The 18,409-nt window shown below is 34.6% G+C and overlaps 2 protein-coding genes across 3 annotated transcripts in view; both read right to left on the bottom strand.

Annotated features, from left to right (window-relative positions):
* Positions 1 to 219: 219 nt before the first annotated feature.
* eci1 (enoyl-CoA delta isomerase 1) lies at positions 220 to 2,499 on the bottom strand. Its single transcript, XM_048203069.1, has 7 exons — positions 2,346 to 2,499; positions 1,797 to 1,916; positions 1,546 to 1,673; positions 1,321 to 1,467; positions 1,088 to 1,209; positions 610 to 788; positions 220 to 517 (listed from the first exon to the last, which is right to left on the bottom strand). Exons 1-7 carry the CDS (start codon positions 2,386 to 2,388, stop codon positions 351 to 353), a joined length of 906 nt encoding a protein of 301 aa, XP_048059026.1. The 5' UTR covers positions 2,389 to 2,499; the 3' UTR covers positions 220 to 350.
* A 2,759-nt stretch (positions 2,500 to 5,258) lies between these two features.
* Positions 5,259 to 18,409, bottom strand: part of arhgdig (Rho GDP dissociation inhibitor (GDI) gamma) — a 31,368-nt gene continuing 18,217 nt past the window's right edge. For both annotated transcript variants that reach the window (XM_048203025.1, XM_048203017.1), the window contains exons 3-6: positions 15,432 to 15,515; positions 8,700 to 8,776; positions 7,873 to 7,936; positions 5,259 to 6,313 (exon numbers count right to left, since the gene is read on the bottom strand). In XM_048203025.1, the coding sequence (XP_048058982.1) occupies positions 6,108 to 6,313; positions 7,873 to 7,936; positions 8,700 to 8,776; positions 15,432 to 15,515 (431 nt within the window). In that variant the 3' untranslated portion in view covers positions 5,259 to 6,107. The remainder of the gene's footprint in view (positions 6,314 to 7,872; positions 7,937 to 8,699; positions 8,777 to 15,431; positions 15,516 to 18,409) is intronic.

Here is an 18,409-nt window from a genome sequence, read left to right as displayed (position 1 = left end):
TTTTAGTTCCGAAGATGAACGAAGGTGGGTTTGGAATGACACGAGGGTGAGTAATTAATGACAGAAATTTCATTTTTGGGTGAACTAAGCCTTTAAAAGAAATGGCAACCAGTTACTTGACCTAACATATACACATATGTAAAATCTTGATGTTAAAAAAAAAAAAAAAGTTAAATAGATAAATTATATGTCATCTACCCACATGCTAATAAGATCCCATTTTGGTTTGAAAAGATTTTATTTACAAACAAAAGTTATCCTCTGGTAACAAAAGAGAGGACAAAGTAATACACAGTGACACTGATGCGCTACATAAAGGCAATGTCAACAAAAGGCACGTGTTCTGCTCCTCAAGACTTCCTCTTCTTCAGCATCTCCATGTACACCCCAAGAGACTTCTGGATGGAGTCTTTTTTGGTGAAATTGACAAAGTTTATGATGTCGGCTTCTCTGTTCGCAAGAAGTTTGTCTATGGTGGGTTTTCTCATCATGGACTTACTTATCTGACGGGCATGATCTGTGTGCAAAAAACAGTGTTCATGAACAAAATGTACTAACAAGAACAGGCAGAAATATTGTATTTTGGAGCAAGCTATTACTATACATTACCTGGGATGGCCAACCATTTAGTCATGGTCTCAGTAGCTGTGCTGAGAACTTTATCCTCAGGAACGAGCTCATCCACCAGACCGACCTTCAGGGCTTCAGGAGTACTGTACAGTAAACCGAGCTGAAGACCCTTCTCGGTTTCTCTATGGCCCACGACGTTTAACATGGTGTCCTTAAACCTGATTGACAAAATCTTCATTTATTACCATCCTGTTTTACAGTAGGTATACATGCACTCATTTTGTCACTTCGAATGAATCCAATCGGATTTCAGATTATAAAAAGTTCCCTTTATATGAAACCTAAACTTTGCAATCAGATTTACATATTCACAGGCATTACGTGTATTCTGAAACAAAACGTCAGGGCATACAGTCAGTGAGTTTATAACCAGAGAAAACCACCGTGATAATGTCACCAGAGCTACCGTGAGAATAAAATGAGATGCAAAAAACAAGAACACAGCAATAGCACTTACCAAAAAGGTGCAACGATACCAAGTTGAGTTTCATTCAGACCAATGCTATAGCGAGGGTTATCGGCCATGATCCTGTAGTCACAACACATAGCCAACAAGCAGCCACCTGCAGGACTGGAGCCCTGAAAACAGAACAATTCATTCATTCGTTAACTAAAAATTTGACCTAATAGGAATACTTTACCTAAACCAGTCAGGTATTAGAAAACAGAAGGCTGTATAGTGACACTCACATTGATTGCAGCGATTGTGACCTTGGTGGACCCATAAAGCTTAAGCCATGCGTCCTGTACAGCCTTCCAAAATTCTGTGTAGTGCTCTGGGCTCTTCTGGTACATTTCCAAAATATCTAGGCCTGCAGAAAACACCTTCGGCTGGGCCTACAACAAAAACCGCACAGTCGATGAAATGAACAGACAAACTGGATTCCACTAAAGCAGATGTTTCTGTTGACTTACAGATGTTATGATCACACCTCTGCAGCCTCTGTCCAGCTCAAGTTTTTCTAAATTAATAGCAAATTCAGTCAAAAAGTCAAGACTGAGGCTGTTGACCGGAGGACTTTGAAACTGCATTATAGCAACACCTGCGAGAATATTAAATCATTATAACAGGGAAAAAAGATTTTCTGGTAATCACGTTTTGATAAATGTATAGTTGCAAAGCAGTAAACCCATTATTAATGCACATTATGCATTAAAATTCTCACCATTACTGCTATCCAGGTCCACTTTAATTTTTGAGGATGAATATCTGTTTGAAGATACAAAGTATTGCAGAGCACAGGTTCTCCCATGACTGCAGTTTCCAGACAGCAGTGATACAAATCCTGCAGGAGAAAGATCTAATATTTGACATATGTAAAACTAAAAGCCAAGATATTTTCGCAGTGCATTTATTTGACTATTAGTTACACCTCTGTAAGCATATTGAGTGTTGCATTTCCCAGTGTGAATAAGCTGTGCCCTTATTAAAGGACTAGAGTTGTAAAAAGTTAAAAAGTTAGCACCAAAACAACACCTGATCCGTGTCATTAAATGTTGATTTTCTGCTTTCTACAACATACAGATTAATTCAATAACTAATGATTTCCTGAAAACTGTAAGAAGGCGTTGTTGACAACTCTTTTGTGGTCCTCTGACCTTTGTCCTAATTAATGATTGCATTGCTACTTCATATTTAACGTAATTCAAAATAAAACAAGGTCACTGCACTACAGAAAACAGCAAAAGTTTCAGATAAGGCAAAACACACCTACCAGAGGGGCTGAATTTGGTACAGTGTCTTAATACTGATGACATCTTGTCAGCTGAAGAGATAATGCTAAATTGCTAAATGTAAACTTCACCGCTTCTGCACATGTGTTGCCAGATCTCACTAGAAAAACAGGGAAGCTGTACTGACAAAACATTCTCAAAATAAGTAGCTTTCCCTAAAATAACATCTTGCATCTTTCTGCAAAGAAAATACATTTTTTATTAATGTTTATTTAAAAAAAAAAAAAAAAAAAAAAAAAAATATATATATATATATATATATATATATATATATATATATATATATATACAGTACAGTCCAAAAGTTTGGAACCACTAAGAGGTTTAATGTTTTTAAAAGAAGTCTCTTCTGCTCACCAAGGCTACATTTATTTAATTAAAAATACAGTAAAAACAGTAATATTGTGAAATATTATTACAATTTAAAATAACTGTTTTTTTCTATTTGAATATATTTCACAAAGTAATTTATTCCTGTGATGCAAAGCTGAATTTTCAGCATCATTACTCCAGTCTTCAGTGTCACATGATCCTTCAGAAATCATTCTAATATGCTGATCTGCTGCTCAAGAAACATTTAATGTATACAATTGTAAAAAATATTTGTGTACAATATTTTTTTTCAGGATTATTTGATGAATAGAAAGTTCAAAAGAACAGTGTTTATCTGAAATCTAATCTTTTGTAACATTATAAATATCTTTACTGCCACTTTTGATTGATTTAATGCATCCTTGCTGAATAAAAGTATTCATTTCTTTAATTTCTTTTCAAAAAAATTAAAATAAAATTTTTTACTGACCCCAAACTTTTGAACGGTAGTGTATAATGCTACAGAAGCTTTGTATTTCAGATAAATGCTGTTCTTTTGAACTTTCTATTCATCAAGGAATCCTGAAAAAAAAAGTACACAACTGTTTTCAACATTGAAAATAATCATAAATGTTTATTGAGCAGCAGATCAGCATATTAGAATGATTTCTGAAGGATCATGTGACACTGAAGACTGGAGTAACGATGCTGAAAATTCAGCTTTGCATCACAGGAATAAATTACTTTGTCAAAATATATTTAAATAGTACACAGTTATTTTAAATTGTAATAATATTTCACAATATTACTGTTTTTTACTGTATTTTTAATTAAATAAATGTAGCCTTGGTGAGCAGACGAAACTTCTTTTAAAAACATTAAAAATCTTAGTGGTTCCAAACTTTTGGACTGTACTGTATATTACAACAACTGGCACAACATATTTATTAGCGACTTCATGAAAACACAAGTTGAAAGACGCTTTAAAAGGAGGACATGGCAACACTGCGACGTGTCGACAGCATGTGTGGCTGGTGAGTACGTCGATCATGCAGAGGGCCAATCAGCAAAGACGTACTTGATGCAGTTTATAATGATTGAACGCTTTTGGAAGGCGGTACATGTTGTGTCAGACTCACTCAAATGAGTGATACGCGTGGTTTGTCTTATCATTTGTTACTGGACAAATATTAACTTTTCCCTGTACTTTTTTTTAAACTTCTATTTCTGTTTTGTTTGCAGCAACTGTTCATTGCCAGCCATTACTGCTACATGCACCTGTTGTTGTGCATTTGATATATTGACTTAACTCTAGTGCATGAACTAAACTACAACATTTGAAACAAGATATACAAATAAGGACAAGCCAAACTTTATTAAAAATACAAGATGAAAAGTTATGACAATTCAGAAGCGATAGAATCTATTTTTAGCAAATGAATCAGTCAGCTGAAAAAAATTGCCCTGATTAAATCTTACATTACTGCTTGCTGCAGCCGCCATTACATCACATTGAACCCCCTAATTAACATGTTTGTTAATAATCATGCAATACAGACCACAAGTAGACTAATGATAACATCCAATTGTGAGGACATTGCATTATCAGTCACAATGTGAATTTGAGAAAATATACATAATGTGCGGATATTTTGAAAAATGTTGAGGATTTCATTTGATCAAATACATCTTAATCATGTTTTGATTATGGAGTCACACAGTTATCAAAAATGACAATTCACACACACACACACACACACACACACACACACACACACACACACACACACACACACACACACACACAAGCTCTTAGCTAATCTTTTGTGTGCTCTCTTATTTGTCTTATAAGATCACAGTTAATGAAGATTTAGCATTTGTCTCCCTCATAAAGGCATCATAATGCACATGCAACTTATACATTTCCTGTGGCATTTATTACCTTTCTTCAAGAAATCTTATTCTGTAGAAACAGTAAAATCTGATCATTTCTGTAGAGTATTTCTGAATATGAATAGAGAATTGTTCAAGGGAAATCAAGATATGCACATGTTAGATAATAACCCAGGTTAAAAAAAGTACACTTCTATAATGTACTTAAAGTACTCTATTTTCATGCACTAATTTTGTACTTAATATGTTAAAAATTCTTCTTTAGTACTACTTAAGATCATCTTAAGATCATCTAAGTGTACTCAACTGTGCTATTTTGAGACACCATGAAATATGAACTAAAATGTGCTTTTAATATACTATGTATTTAAAAAATGTATTTAGATACCACTTATAGTACATTTGAACCCATAGTGTACTATAAGTGGTAACTAAATATATTTTTTAAATACAGAGATCGTATATCAAAAGCACATTTTAGTTCATATTTCATGGTGTCTCAAAATAGCACAGTTGAGTACACTTAGATGATCTTAAGAAGTACAAAAGAAGAATGTTTAGTATATTAAGTACAAAATTAGTGCATGAAAATAGAGCACTTTAAGTACATTATAGAAGTGTACTTGTTTTTCACCTGGGAACATCAGAGATGGAGATGGAGGTGTAATGTAACAGTATCAACAGGCATATAAACAAGAAAATGTATTTATTTTGGAATGTCAAAAAAAACAACAATCTAATATCAAAGCTAGATGGAGGACAGTTACAGACAGCTGGACAGAGATGAACAGATCTTGAACCATTTTGGGGAATGAGGAGGGTGCTTGACTATGGGCTTCAGTGATGGTGGGCTCCCAGCTTAAAAGACCAGCAGATGTCGCATTTCAAAGCCAGTGACTAACCAGTAAGACAAGTGAACCAGCTTCACCAGAAATGCTGTTTGACCAGCCAAGTTTTGCTGGCGAACAGCCAAACAACTTCATACTAGTCTAAGCCGGTCTTTTCTGCAGGGGATAATGCTCAGAAATACCATTTGGACAAGCAACACTTAGTACAAACCACTTCCTACACATGTATTTATCAGGCTGATTACATCATCAATACAAGAAATTAGCCATAGCAGACACGATGGCCTCACATTCAAGCATGCACTGATTTGGTCATGGGCTCTGTAAAGAACTCTAAATGCATTGCAAGAATACAGACATTGTAATATTTACATTTACAGTTTACACTAACCTGAGAGTACAGGCATGAGTAATTTCAATTGTTGGTTATACCGTTGTTATATCTATATATCTAAGTCACCTCTAATACCCTGCCAGTCACTGTATGTCCTCACCGTTGATTACACTTAATATGTAATATCATCTTCATTATTTTAAGGTTTTTGTTATATGACTAATTCTTATTTAACCATTTGCAAAGTCAACTTCAGCTGCATATCTACCAAGCCTAAGTCTCTGTTTTAAACATTAGTCATAAATTGGGTATTTTGCTATGCATCTGGGAGAGAGAGAGACAGAGGAAGAACCTCTTTACTCTGCACTGTCCCAATCTTTTTTGATATGCAGGTTCCACTCCCACGACAGATGGTCTGTTTTGTCGTCATCTGTGAAGTAGGATTTGATGTGGTAGCTTCCCCGAACGATCATGCCCTTTGGAGCCTCCTCCACCGGGGTGAGAAACTCGTGCTCCTCGGCTCTCGGACCGTAGCTGCCCACCATGTACACTGCCTTATCCACTACAGGTAAAAAAGTATATTTAAAAAACAAAAAAACAATGAGTCATCTGATTTTTTTTGTGTGTGTGTGTGTGTGTGTGTGTGTGTGTCTTTTGATGAAAATATATTTTAAATTTAGTAAATATCTTGAGTGCCACATGTATGTATGCAATATTGTTTCCGCCATGGAATATAATGAAAAATTTAAAAAAAATGTAACTGCGACTTTTTCCATTCTTCACCATTCTGGCTTTGTTTTCTCAAAATTTTGAGTTTATATTTTACAATTCTGACTTCATAACTCGCAATTGCAAGTTTATCTCTTACAATTCTGAGGAAAAAAAGTCACAATTCTGACTTTTTTCTCGCAATCGTAAGTTTATATTTTGCAATTCTGAATTTATTTTATAACATGCAATTCTGCCTTTTTTTCTTTTTTCTGTGAAATATAAACTCGGAATTGCGAGAGGAAAAGTTAGAATTGTGGGATACAACCTCACAATTAAACAAAGGTAATTTTTACTTTTTATCTCACAATTCTGACCTTTTTTATTGCAATTATGAGTTTATATCTCACAATTTGGAGATTCTGAGTTTATATCTCATAGTTCTGAGAAAAAAATCTGAATTGTGAGATAAAAAGTTTAGATTTTTTATTCTATGATGGAAACAAGCTTCCAAAAACATGTGAGAGGGGGATTGTCTCTTAAAACAGATTGATTGATTTCAATCGAAAGTTGATTCCCCCACCATAGCATTTTTTAACCTGACTGACAAATGGATAAAATGAAGCATTTGGCAAAACAACAACAACAACAACAACAAATCAAGCAAATCAACTTTTAAAAATGTCAATTTATTTGTTAATTGTTGTTTAAATATGATTTATTAATTTATTTAATTAAAAGAGGAATAAAATGATGTATTAATTTAGCATTTTATTATTATAACTACTTTTTAAATGTTAATTAAATAAACCATTATAAATATGCCTATTAATAAAAATATGTAAAAGTAGTTTATTTAGTTCTGTTTTTATGCTTGAATTAATACACTGAAGTGTCACACCTAGTCCTCCATATACCTCAAGCAGGTCAATTTATCAAGATTATTGACTATGACCGATATTGTTAACATTTTGCGGCATTTTTACTTTTTTCTTGTCGTCTTTTCGTTAACAGCACGTTTTAATTAAAAACATTAAATTATCGTCACGCCACAGTTTTCTTTATGTTAACAAATCTATAACCCCATTATTAACAAACATTAATACTGATTCACACAACATCAATAGTTTCTCGTTTATATAATATCAGATCAATCAAAATGGAGTTATCACAGATAATTTGAGCTTTGTTCGTCTAAAATTATCTCAGGATTTGCCCAAAAACATGACATATCAATATAAGCAAAATATATTTATCAGATAGTACTTTCAAATGGGACTGTAAGATGTTTATTTAGATCATGCACATTTAAACAGTACATGTGTGTTTAAAGATATTCATACACCCTTGACTCAAACACTTCCAGTACCAAGCAAGGCCAACATTTAAATTCATGACTACAGATGCTCTTACCTCTGAGTCCTTTCCTGTAGGTCAGATGCACATATTTCAGTCCAGACACGATGTCCCTGTTGACCTAATGGGAACAGATGGAATGAATTAGAATAAATATTAATTTAACATGTCATTTTCGTTCTCAGGACATTTAACCTGTTGTAGCACACAGTCGCCAGCAGAGGTCCTGTTAGATCCTTGGACATTTAGGAATTCCCTCCAGGGAATTCCCAGAATTTGCATTGAAATTAAGTTACTGTCTATTTTAGTATATTTAGGCAAGAACTATAATGCTATTTTATCTCATGTATGAAGCTAAATCGAGCACTTCTTTCCTGATTAATCATGGGATAGAAGGATATTGTTGGACACAAGAACGGCATTTTGCAGGAACATGATCTGGTATGACTCCGTGATTCTAGATGCCACTTTTAATTAAATGTTCTTGAGAAAACTGTTACAAAACACAAAAACATTTCAAAATCACCTATATTGTGAAGCAAAAAAAATACACAAACCCACTTTATGCTTACACTGTACCCCGAACTGTTTACAAATATTTTAAGTGTGTTATTTTTAGGACATTTTGGCCTGGGAAAGGGTGTATGTGTGTATTTCTGATCCAGATAGGAAATAAACAATCTATCCACTTCTGGCCTTGCATTTCATATCTACGTGCTCTGAGCCTCATTGAAACAATATTGTAAAACTAGCCTTATTTTTTACAATGCCTATTTTAGATAAATGAATACACAACAGTATTCTAAGACAACAGTATAAAAGAGTAACCACTACTGCAGACTGTATTATTTATTTTTATGCTCAACAATCTGATTTATTTTTACCTTGAAGTGGATTTTCACCCTGTAGTCCACTCCCTCCTTCATGGTGAAGTTCGTCTTCTTCAAAGCATCGAGGTTACCTGGGTAAAAAAATAAAAAAGCAGAGAAAGAAAAAAATCAGCCAAAGTAAAATTAAGTAGAATTGTGCATTGCTATAATCAGTGTTAGGGTAATGCATTACAAGTAAAGCGAGTTATGTAATCAGATAACATTTTTGAGTAACTACTACGGTAACACATTACTTTTGAATAAATAAGTTACTTTTTCAAATAAGTAATGGAAGTACTTTGTTTTCCCATTTATAGTCTGACAACTCTCCTGTCCTCATGTTGAAAGAAAACAGAGAAAGGTGCATCCTATTTTCTGCAATCCAAAATGGCAGCGCAGCTGAAAGGTTTCTTTGAGCTGCGCCCTCTACTGTACAAGCACGGATTTGCATTCCCTTCAGCGTTAAACTTATTCATTTCACTTTTGGTGTGAAAGAGCCTGTACATTTGCCAAAAATAGAACTCTTTTTTTGTTGTTGTTATTAAAAAACACAAGCAAGCCCAGGTTAGAAAAAGTAACAAAAGTAGTGCAACACATTACTTTCCATAAAAAGTAACTGAGTAATACAATTAGTTACTTTTTTAGGGAGTAACTCAATATTGTAACGCATTACTTTTAAGAGTAACTTTCCCCAACACTGGTTATAATCACATTTTTAAAGAAATATAACATAAATCAATATCATAGTTGTAAATGTGAGCCCTTTATGTTGCAGGTTGCATCCTTTTGCTTGTAGTTCAACTGAGTTCAATGCAAAAAGCTTCCTTACAAAAGTGCAACTGCTGCGTTATCAATTTATCCCTTGAATCTGCCCTAAGTGCTTTGTAATGGATACTGAAAGAGACCAGGGAGGAAGGAGAAATCGAAGATTGATACAATGAGCAACATCAATGATGATTTGTGGCTCATTCACATGATGCCAAATGCCAGACTGTGTTCATTAGTGTCCTTAACATTAATACTATTTTTAGACTACAGAGGCTTTATCATCTAATGGAACTGGAACTCGGCTTGGACATTCTCCATCTTGAAGTGGATTCTCTGCATGTGCTGACATGTGAGGTCACTGTTAGTATAACAGAAGCAGCTTCAAACCCTCTCAAAACCTTTTTCTACATCACAAAGATGAAATCCCTTATCTGTAATTGACAATCCAGCTATGATAATCACTGTAATAACATAATCCTGATTGGACAAGAGGATTAGTCCATGTCTGCGACAGTGAGAGTTAAATCTTGGGGTCTGTGATCTCCTTATGACATGCTTATTAGCTCAGCTTACATTAGTAAGTAAATTAGATTGTCCGTACACATACATACACACCCATTAAAAGTTTGCGAACTGTAAATGTATTTATTTTTTGTAGATGTGTGTTCTTTTCTTCCCTGTGCTTAAAATTTCAGGAGGTGTTGGTTGGTTATGAACACAGTTTGCTGAAATTGTTGTAGCTGGTATGCCGTTTGTATGACTCCCACACAGCAGTGAGAGAGCATAGATGGAGATGGATAATATGGAAGATCCCAGCGGAGGCTCTAGCAGTCTGGAGGAGCTGCAATCTGGCAAGAGGTGAGAATGAGAGCGGCCCGTTCCACCCTCACTCCCACTGCTGCAGCGTTACACACAGACACCTCATCACCATCAACATAACTCACTGAATCTCACTTTACTAAAAGATCCATTTCCTGCACTGCCAAGAAAGGACAAAACAGTTCTGAATTTTGCATCCTTCTAAATGTGATGGTAAGTTGGCTGATTACTTTATATTTGCACAGGACGGCTCATAATAAGACCCATAAATATATTAATATTACATTATATATAATGTAAAAAAAAAAAAAGAATTTTAATGGTAAAAGACTCTGAAAATGCTCCGGTAAAAAAAAAAAAAAAAAAAAAAAAAACTATTTTATTAATTATTAAACATTAAGATCTTTTATATGGTGAAAAAATCATTTAATGTAATTTTAATGTAAAATACTGTAAATTACAAGTGAAAAACAATATACAGTAATAATTTACAGTGACAACAAAGAATTTCATGTGACATTTGATGTTTTTTCATTTAAATAATGGTTTCTTCTTAGTTTCTTGTTATCAGTTAAAATTATGGTTTAATGTTACATCTTATGTTGTTAAATGAATGTTTATTGCATTATTTTAGTGTTGTGTGTTACCATGATGGTGTTTTGTGTTTGTGTGCCTATATACTAGTATTTACCTCAGCTTGTGGAAAAGCTATTTGTGATGAACCTTGATTCATCATGTTTTTTTTTGTTTTTTTTTGTCCACCTGTTTTTGGTGGTTTGTCAGTGTATTATAAAGCTACAAAACAGATTTTGGTACTTCAGTAGGTTGATATATTAACATTTTCAGTTTACATTAAATATATTTGAAACTGGCAGGTTTTTTTTACAGTACAGATAAAGAGCCTACTGGGTTAAGAGTGCATCCTCTGTACTTTATTCACATCTCTCTCAGAGGGGATGCGACAAACACTGCAAAATATTCAACTGCTCAGATATGGACTATTCGGATTCAATTAAGAGCGCTGTGATAAGGTCTGGCTTCCTGCTGCTCTAATCTGAACGTCAGCAGAGCAGAACTTCTGCAGTCACGCTGAGTGCTTTTCGAGTCTGAGTGCAGTCAGGTTCTGCTCCCCACCTTCATCCACCACTAACTGTCACAGTATTTTTCCTTCATTGTGTGTCAGCCCAGTCACATCCATCAAAAACTCAGTCTGGTTAGCGTTACATCCCAGTGGACGTCCCACTGTGAGGTGCCGTGCTCAGCTGTCACTTACAACAGGACTCTGGCACATCTGTGCTACTGATCACAGATCTCTAATGCGCTCCTGCTTACAGCTCAGACTATGGAATGATATTTTATGCTGTTTATCTGCAGTTTCTTGTATAGTGAATAGTGTTCACTCTATATTTATTGACTGGTGTGAATTTACAGCTGCAGCATGGTATTTATATGCAAAAATGCATTTTTTAAAAACAGAAAATTTAAATTTAATATACAGTACTTTTCATTTCAAAAGTTTGGGGTGAGATAAACTTTTCATGCTTTTGAAGCAAGAGTCTTCTGCTCACCATGGCTGCATTTCTTTGATCAAAAAAATACAGTAAAACTTCATGAAATATTGTGAACTATTATTATGATATAAATAACTGTTTTCTATTTTAATATATTTTAAAATCTAATTTATTCCTGTGATGACAAAGCTGAATTTTCAGCATCATTACTCCAGTCTTCAGTGTCACATGATCTTTCAGAAATCATTCAAATATGATGATGATTTGCTGCTCAAGAATCATTTCTTATTATTTTTAGTTGAAAATGGTTGTGCTGCTTAATCAAGTGTGGACGTTTTTTTGTTCCAGGACACTTTCATGAACAGAATGCTTGGAAGAACAGCATTTATTTGATATAGAAACATTTTGTAACATTATAAATGTCTTTACTATCATTTTGATCAATTTAATGTGTCCTTGCTTAAAAAAAAAAAAAAAAAAACATTTGAATGGTAGTGTAAGTAATCTGGATCACACTGGAAGAGAATATTATTACTAGAAAAAAGTTTGTTGACAGGGTTTTCTGATTTTTTCAACAATAATAAAAATGAGACATTTTAATAAATATGAATTAAAAGAGACATAAAATAAGAAAAATAATGAACTGAACTAAACTAAAATTTTAACTAAAAATGTCAACTATGACCAAAACAAAAAAAAAGTACACTGATCTGAACCCCTTTGACTTGAGTTACATAGTTTTATAGGGTTAGTTCACCCAAAAATGAAAATTATCCCATGATTTACTCACCCTCAAGCCATCCTAGGTGTATATGACTTTCTTCTTTTAGTCAAACACAGTCGGAGTTATATTAATAAATATTCTGGCTCTTCCAAGCTTTATAAGGGGAGTGAATGGTAACAGCGATTTTAAAGTCCAAAAAAGCACATCCATGATAAAAGTAATCCATAAGGCTCCAGGGGGTTAACAAAGGCCTTTTGAAGTGAAGCGATGCGTTTTTGTAAGAAAAATATCCATATTTAAAACTTTATAAACCAGAATTTTTGCTTCCATACGCAAGTCAATTCCGGAGGAAGAGTGAACTTTGACCTGACACATGACGAATTGACGAACATGGAAGCACAGAGCATAGAGCAAAACACAACTTCGGTCATGAATTAGAAGTCTAAAACAAGAATTTTTAAAGAGAAATGTCAGAGGAGCTTGAGTTTGTTGCCCAGCCCTATTTGTTTGAACCACAAAAGGAGTCTACTCATATATACCTAAGCTTACGCTACTCCTACATCCTAAATCACATGCCGAAACTCATCTTTCTCATGAACGTGTGGACGGACATTACTGGAAGCTAGTGATTATAGTCTATAAAGTTATAAATATGGATATTTTTCTTACAAAAAATGCATCTCTTCACTTCAGAAGGCCTTTATTAGGCTCCTAAAGCCGTATGGATTACTTTTATGATGGATGGATGGATGTGCTTTTTGGGGTTCCAAATCACTGTTACGATTCACTCCCATTATAAATCTTGGAAGAGCCAGAATATTTTTTTAATATAACTCTGATTATGTTTGACTGAAAGAAGAAAGTCATATAGGATGGCTTGAGGGTGAGTAAATTCATTTTTGGGTGAACTAAATCTTTAAATCACTGACCATTAACCAGCTATCAGGCCACCAATAAACATTGTTTTGTTCCTCTTATTTCAGTGCAGAGGTAATTTAAGAATAAAAGTTGCTAAACAGGAAGTCCACACACAAAAGCGCAACAATGTATTCTGTGTTAAGAGGGCAACGCCTTCCTGTACCAACTCATACCACAAGTCACTTCTGGTTTTGTTCTAAAAGAGGAAACATGTTGCTGTAGAGGTTTTACGCTGTCAACGATGTTACAGATTTTATATCTAAAAAGGGCTTCTTACTTTAAAGCTCTGACTTAAACAGTCCAGAATCATCCCATTGCCTAGCAACCAGGTGACCTTTTGCCGTATTCCCATTGTTAAAGAGGGAAATACACTGTTGAACTGGCCGAGGGCAAAGGAGGGTGGCAGAAACCTGCTCTGACCGACAGTCCCCTCCAGCGTATCGAGGGCGGGTACATGGTTACATACAGCAGTGTATGTTGATTTGTGTTGCAGATCTCCATCTCCTGCCTGCTTGCATGATACTGGCTGGCAGAGGAAGGAATGACATCATCCCTCTGAAGGCAGGGGAGCTGAAGCATTAGAATGCAGTGCAGAGCTACTGAGGTTCTGTCAATAGTGTCAACTAAGCAAATGCCCTTCCAGCTCTTGACCAGCAGCCTTTGTGTGGACAAAACCACAGATCACAGATTCAGCCCATTTACCTCAACCCACACAACTATTATCTTACCAATAATTACACAAAAAAATATAAGTTGAATGCTTTGGATTTGAAATAGGGGTGTCAATGTCAGTGCTGTTATTGTTAAATAAAACTAAAGCTAATAAAAATAATTTAAATAAAATAAATATATATATAATATATATGTATATATTTATAAATATATATATTAATCTAATATATATAATAATCTAATATAAATAATAATAATATAAAATAATCTAATATATATAATAATCTAATATAAATAAATATTAGATAAAATATTAAAATATTAGATAAAAAAACGAACTGAAAAAATAGTTAAAGCTATATAGAAATATTAAAAAGCACAACAAAATTAATAAAACTCAAAAATATAAAAAACAAAAAAAGCTCAATGAAAATATTAATAAATACTTTAATAGTATTTATAAAACGGTTAGTTCCTGTCCTTGATCGCCTCCCCCAACACACTTAGCAACATAAACTGTTTGTTCTCAATTGATATTGTTCATTGAAGCTTACTGTATTATGTAGAAGAGTATTGTGAGAAAGAGATTTAGCATTTTCCTTCAGGTCAGTCCTATGTTCATAATAAAAAATCTGTTTAAATGTCCGATGTATTATCTTGTCCTTTTAACATTTAAGGGGTTTTCCCGTGACTGACAGCGCTAGTCAAAGCATTTATCAGTTGCAATGTCTCAGTCTTTTCAATGTAAAGGTCTTCGCTACTGACTGATACACTCATAAAGACAGTCTTGACATTTTGCCGCCATCTAATACGGCATTAGATGCAAGTTACATCTAATAATGTAACTTCTGTTGCTGTTCACGGTCAGGGACTATTTTTTTCCGGCATAAGGAAAGCTTTTAGTGAAAGTTTACTTCATGAAAGTTGCATTGATACATATTTTTGGCTTTAATATTTGTATTGTGTGGTAACCGTTTTATAAAAGCAATAAGGTACTCGAGGCTAGTGCTGTATCGTGAATAAGTCGTGTCTAACAACGGCCTTCAGCCGTGACTTATTCATGATACAGCACTAGCCTCGAGTACCTTATTGCTTAAATAATAGTCAATGTAGTGTATTATTTTAGAACAATTAATATATAAAAAATGTGTGTAAAATAATAAAAAATAATGTATTACAGTAAAACAAATAAAACAACCCGATTTGAGGGATTGTCACAGTAAGTATTAGTATATCTGATTAATCTGAATAAATAAAATTATATTTTTGAATTGGCTGACAGCCCTCATTTTAAATGGCTGGATTATGTTGACTAGTTTTTCTTGTGAGACTCACCTGTCAGATCCATGGTGATGGGTCCAGGGGCCTGGTCACACATCAGAGTCAGCCGGGTCACCTGAACATTAGGAATGGTGGGATCTGCAATGCAATAAATAAAACAGGTGAGAAACAGCAAACTGTCTTCTCTACATTTATTATTGAACCATACATAAACTACTGTACCTATAGGATAAACCCACTTATCCATTAGAACAGCCTTTTTTCCTTAGTGCATAAACAATACGAAATAGGCAACCAGTATGATTGGGTTTAATATTCTCAGCATGCAGTGAAGCTGCATCCCTTTTAGACCAAGATGATTTGCTGGTTAAATAACAGTTCTGAAGCAAATGTGAGTGGTGCTTGTTCCCCCACCACAAAATTGGGACTTTAAGTGTGATTGCTTAGAAAAAAAGCAATAGCACACATCTTTTGCACAATTTGAAGTATCATTCTCCAAGCCGTTTCATCCACACATTCATCATGTTTCTCAGGCCACAGGGAAGATACTTAGACTGGACTAAATAGAGTAAAAATAGGGAGGGGGAAACAGGGTTTTCACGTGCACCTGCAACGCACTGGCCAGTCAATGTGTAAATAAGACACATTAATCATCTCAGATATGTGTGGACTAACATCATCAATTCGGGTTTGTGGAAAGACAGGTTTCTCCAGCCATACAACTCACACTCATTTCCTTTGTTTTATCTGTTACCAATATAAAAAGCTGTGTTCCAAAACGTGAGCTGACTCAATGCCTACTGCCTACAGCGTTCAATCGGTCATGGAACCTCATAAGTGACTTTGAGGTAAAACTTTATATAGGCTAAAGTAAAACTAATAAAGTTCCTCACAGGAAACATAACTAACAATTGGTTTTAATAGAGTTGCTAAGCTAACAAGATGATACTCAAATAACAATACAAATAAAAGTACATATTAAAAACAAAATACACAAAATTGGTTAAAACTGATTTCAACTGAGTTTGAGTTAGCATGCTGCTAAGCTAATGGGACAATACTTTAATAACTCGTAAACAAACAAAATTACACACAAATATGGGGTAAAATAGTATGATGTTGGCATATTGCTAAGAAATATTACTCTATAGAGCAAAAGTAACACAAATATTGGTTAACTGACCATTTTGAATTACAATGATCTATTTTTCTACTTTTTGGAACATCATAGAAAATTAGAAATCGAAAAAAAAGAAAGCATAATTAAGTTGCCTATCTTTGGAACAGTCTTTGTGTCAGGAAAGCGCCAACAATTCTTTAAAATGCAGCTCACTAGGTTTGCAGTGTCTTTTACAGCTACAGTGTCTTTCACAAACATAATCACCTTCATTATAAGATAAAGAGGCATTTAAAGTCTTGTCAGTCACTGTTGCTAATGAGACAACATGTATTCCCTCCCTAGTTTCTTGTGTCCATAGGAGCTCTGGCCATTACAGAAATAGATCGGGCCTGTCAGGGTTTAGGTGGACACAGAGCCGCTGCAGGTTAGTGACCCCAGCATGCAGTCTCAGCACATTTAACAGTGATAGAGCTGCGGCTGCCCCACCCCTTAAAGGAACAGTTCATCCAAAAATGAAATTTCAGCCAATATTTATTCACCCCCATGTCATTACAAACCAGCATGCTGTTATTTTATTTTTTTCCCCACTGGAACACAAAAGGAGACTTTTTGAATATTTTCCATGCAACAATAGTGCATTATGACCATGTCTGTCAAGATCCACAAAAAAGGACAAAAGAACACACACACACAGAGAAAATAACATAAAAGCAGACAGTTTATACACTATATTTCAAGTCTTTTGAAGCCATTCAATGGCTTTGTATGATGAACATTTAAATTTTTAGTGAAGATACTTCAAAAATTCTCCTTTTGTATCCCACAGAATAAAACACAGGCATATAGGCTTGGAACAACATGAGGGTGAGAGTGATATGTGAACTCCCATACATCATAGAAGTTGTCCCATGAAGCATGCAGGGCAGGTGACTAGCTTAATTTAGGTGCTTTACTCTACTGTTCCACTGAGTGATTGTTTCTGCAGCGCCAAGAGGGAGCTAGTGGTGTAAAACTGCACATAACAAATTGCTGGACGGGTCTCATTGATGAAGTGTTATTGATGCAGGGTGGGCTGGTTTTAAAAGTGGAAACTACAGTTCATCAACTGCTGATGGTTACAAGTGCCGCCTTTCACTCGCAAAACTGTGCACTGGGGAATGCACACACCAAATATGACTGATCACCCTAGCATAATCCCACTATTATATCTGAGAAGATCTTAAATTTAATCTAATATTTTCAGTGTTTTCAGCCCTAGTGAAGGGGTAAAGGGATAGTTCACCAAACATTTAAAATCTGTCATAATTTACTCTCATGGTGACCCATATTTTTTTCCTTTCGTGTAGTACAAAAGGAGAAATTAATAATGTACTTATTATTGTTATATTAATAAGATTATAAATGTTACATTTTTTGGCAAATATCTGAAATATGTTTATATATGATCTCAGCTCTGTAAGCAGATCTTTCAGTCTTTACACTGAAAGACAAAACGCTATAAAATACCAGCACAGGCCGCCGTTCGCATCCCAGCATATTGAATAAAGGCTATTATTAACCTGGCCATAACCAACAAAACAAAGATGAATCATTAATGAATCAGAGGACTCACAAGATAAATACCCTTGGCACACAAGCTGCATTTGAATGGAAAAAAAAGAAATGACTGCATTTGATTGATTCTCAACAGAAAATTAAATTGCATCTAAATCAAACGTTTTAAGCCCCATGAGTCAAGAAGAAATTAATCTGCCTTTTATGCCTTTAGGAACACTGTATCAGCAACTATTTCAGTTCACACTTAAAGGATTTGAAGTGTATATTTGGATTTTCCCTGTGGCAAAAGAAATTAGGAATCCTAGGCTTTGATCATAGTATCACAGAAACAATTCATCATAGAGAGAAACAGAAA

This window comes from Megalobrama amblycephala, linkage group LG1 (genome assembly GCF_018812025.1).
Source record: "Megalobrama amblycephala isolate DHTTF-2021 linkage group LG1, ASM1881202v1, whole genome shotgun sequence".
NCBI lineage: Eukaryota > Metazoa > Chordata > Actinopteri > Cypriniformes > Xenocyprididae > Megalobrama > Megalobrama amblycephala.
Note: the sequence above shows the minus strand (reverse complement) of the source record. Positions and strands in the feature narration are given on the sequence as shown.

Excerpts from the sequence above, each read along its gene's own strand:
- eci1 (XM_048203069.1), bottom strand. The coding sequence starts at position 2,388 with ATGTCATCAGTATTAAGACACTGTACCAAATTCAGCCCCTCTG. Across the intron at positions 1,917-2,345 it reads TACCAAATTCAGCCCCTCTG|GATTTGTATCACTGCTGTCT; the intron begins GTAGGTGTGTTT and ends TTTCTCCTGCAG. Across the intron at positions 518-609 it reads TAAATGGTTGGCCATCCCAG|ATCATGCCCGTCAGATAAGT; the intron begins GTAATGTATAGT and ends TTTTGCACACAG.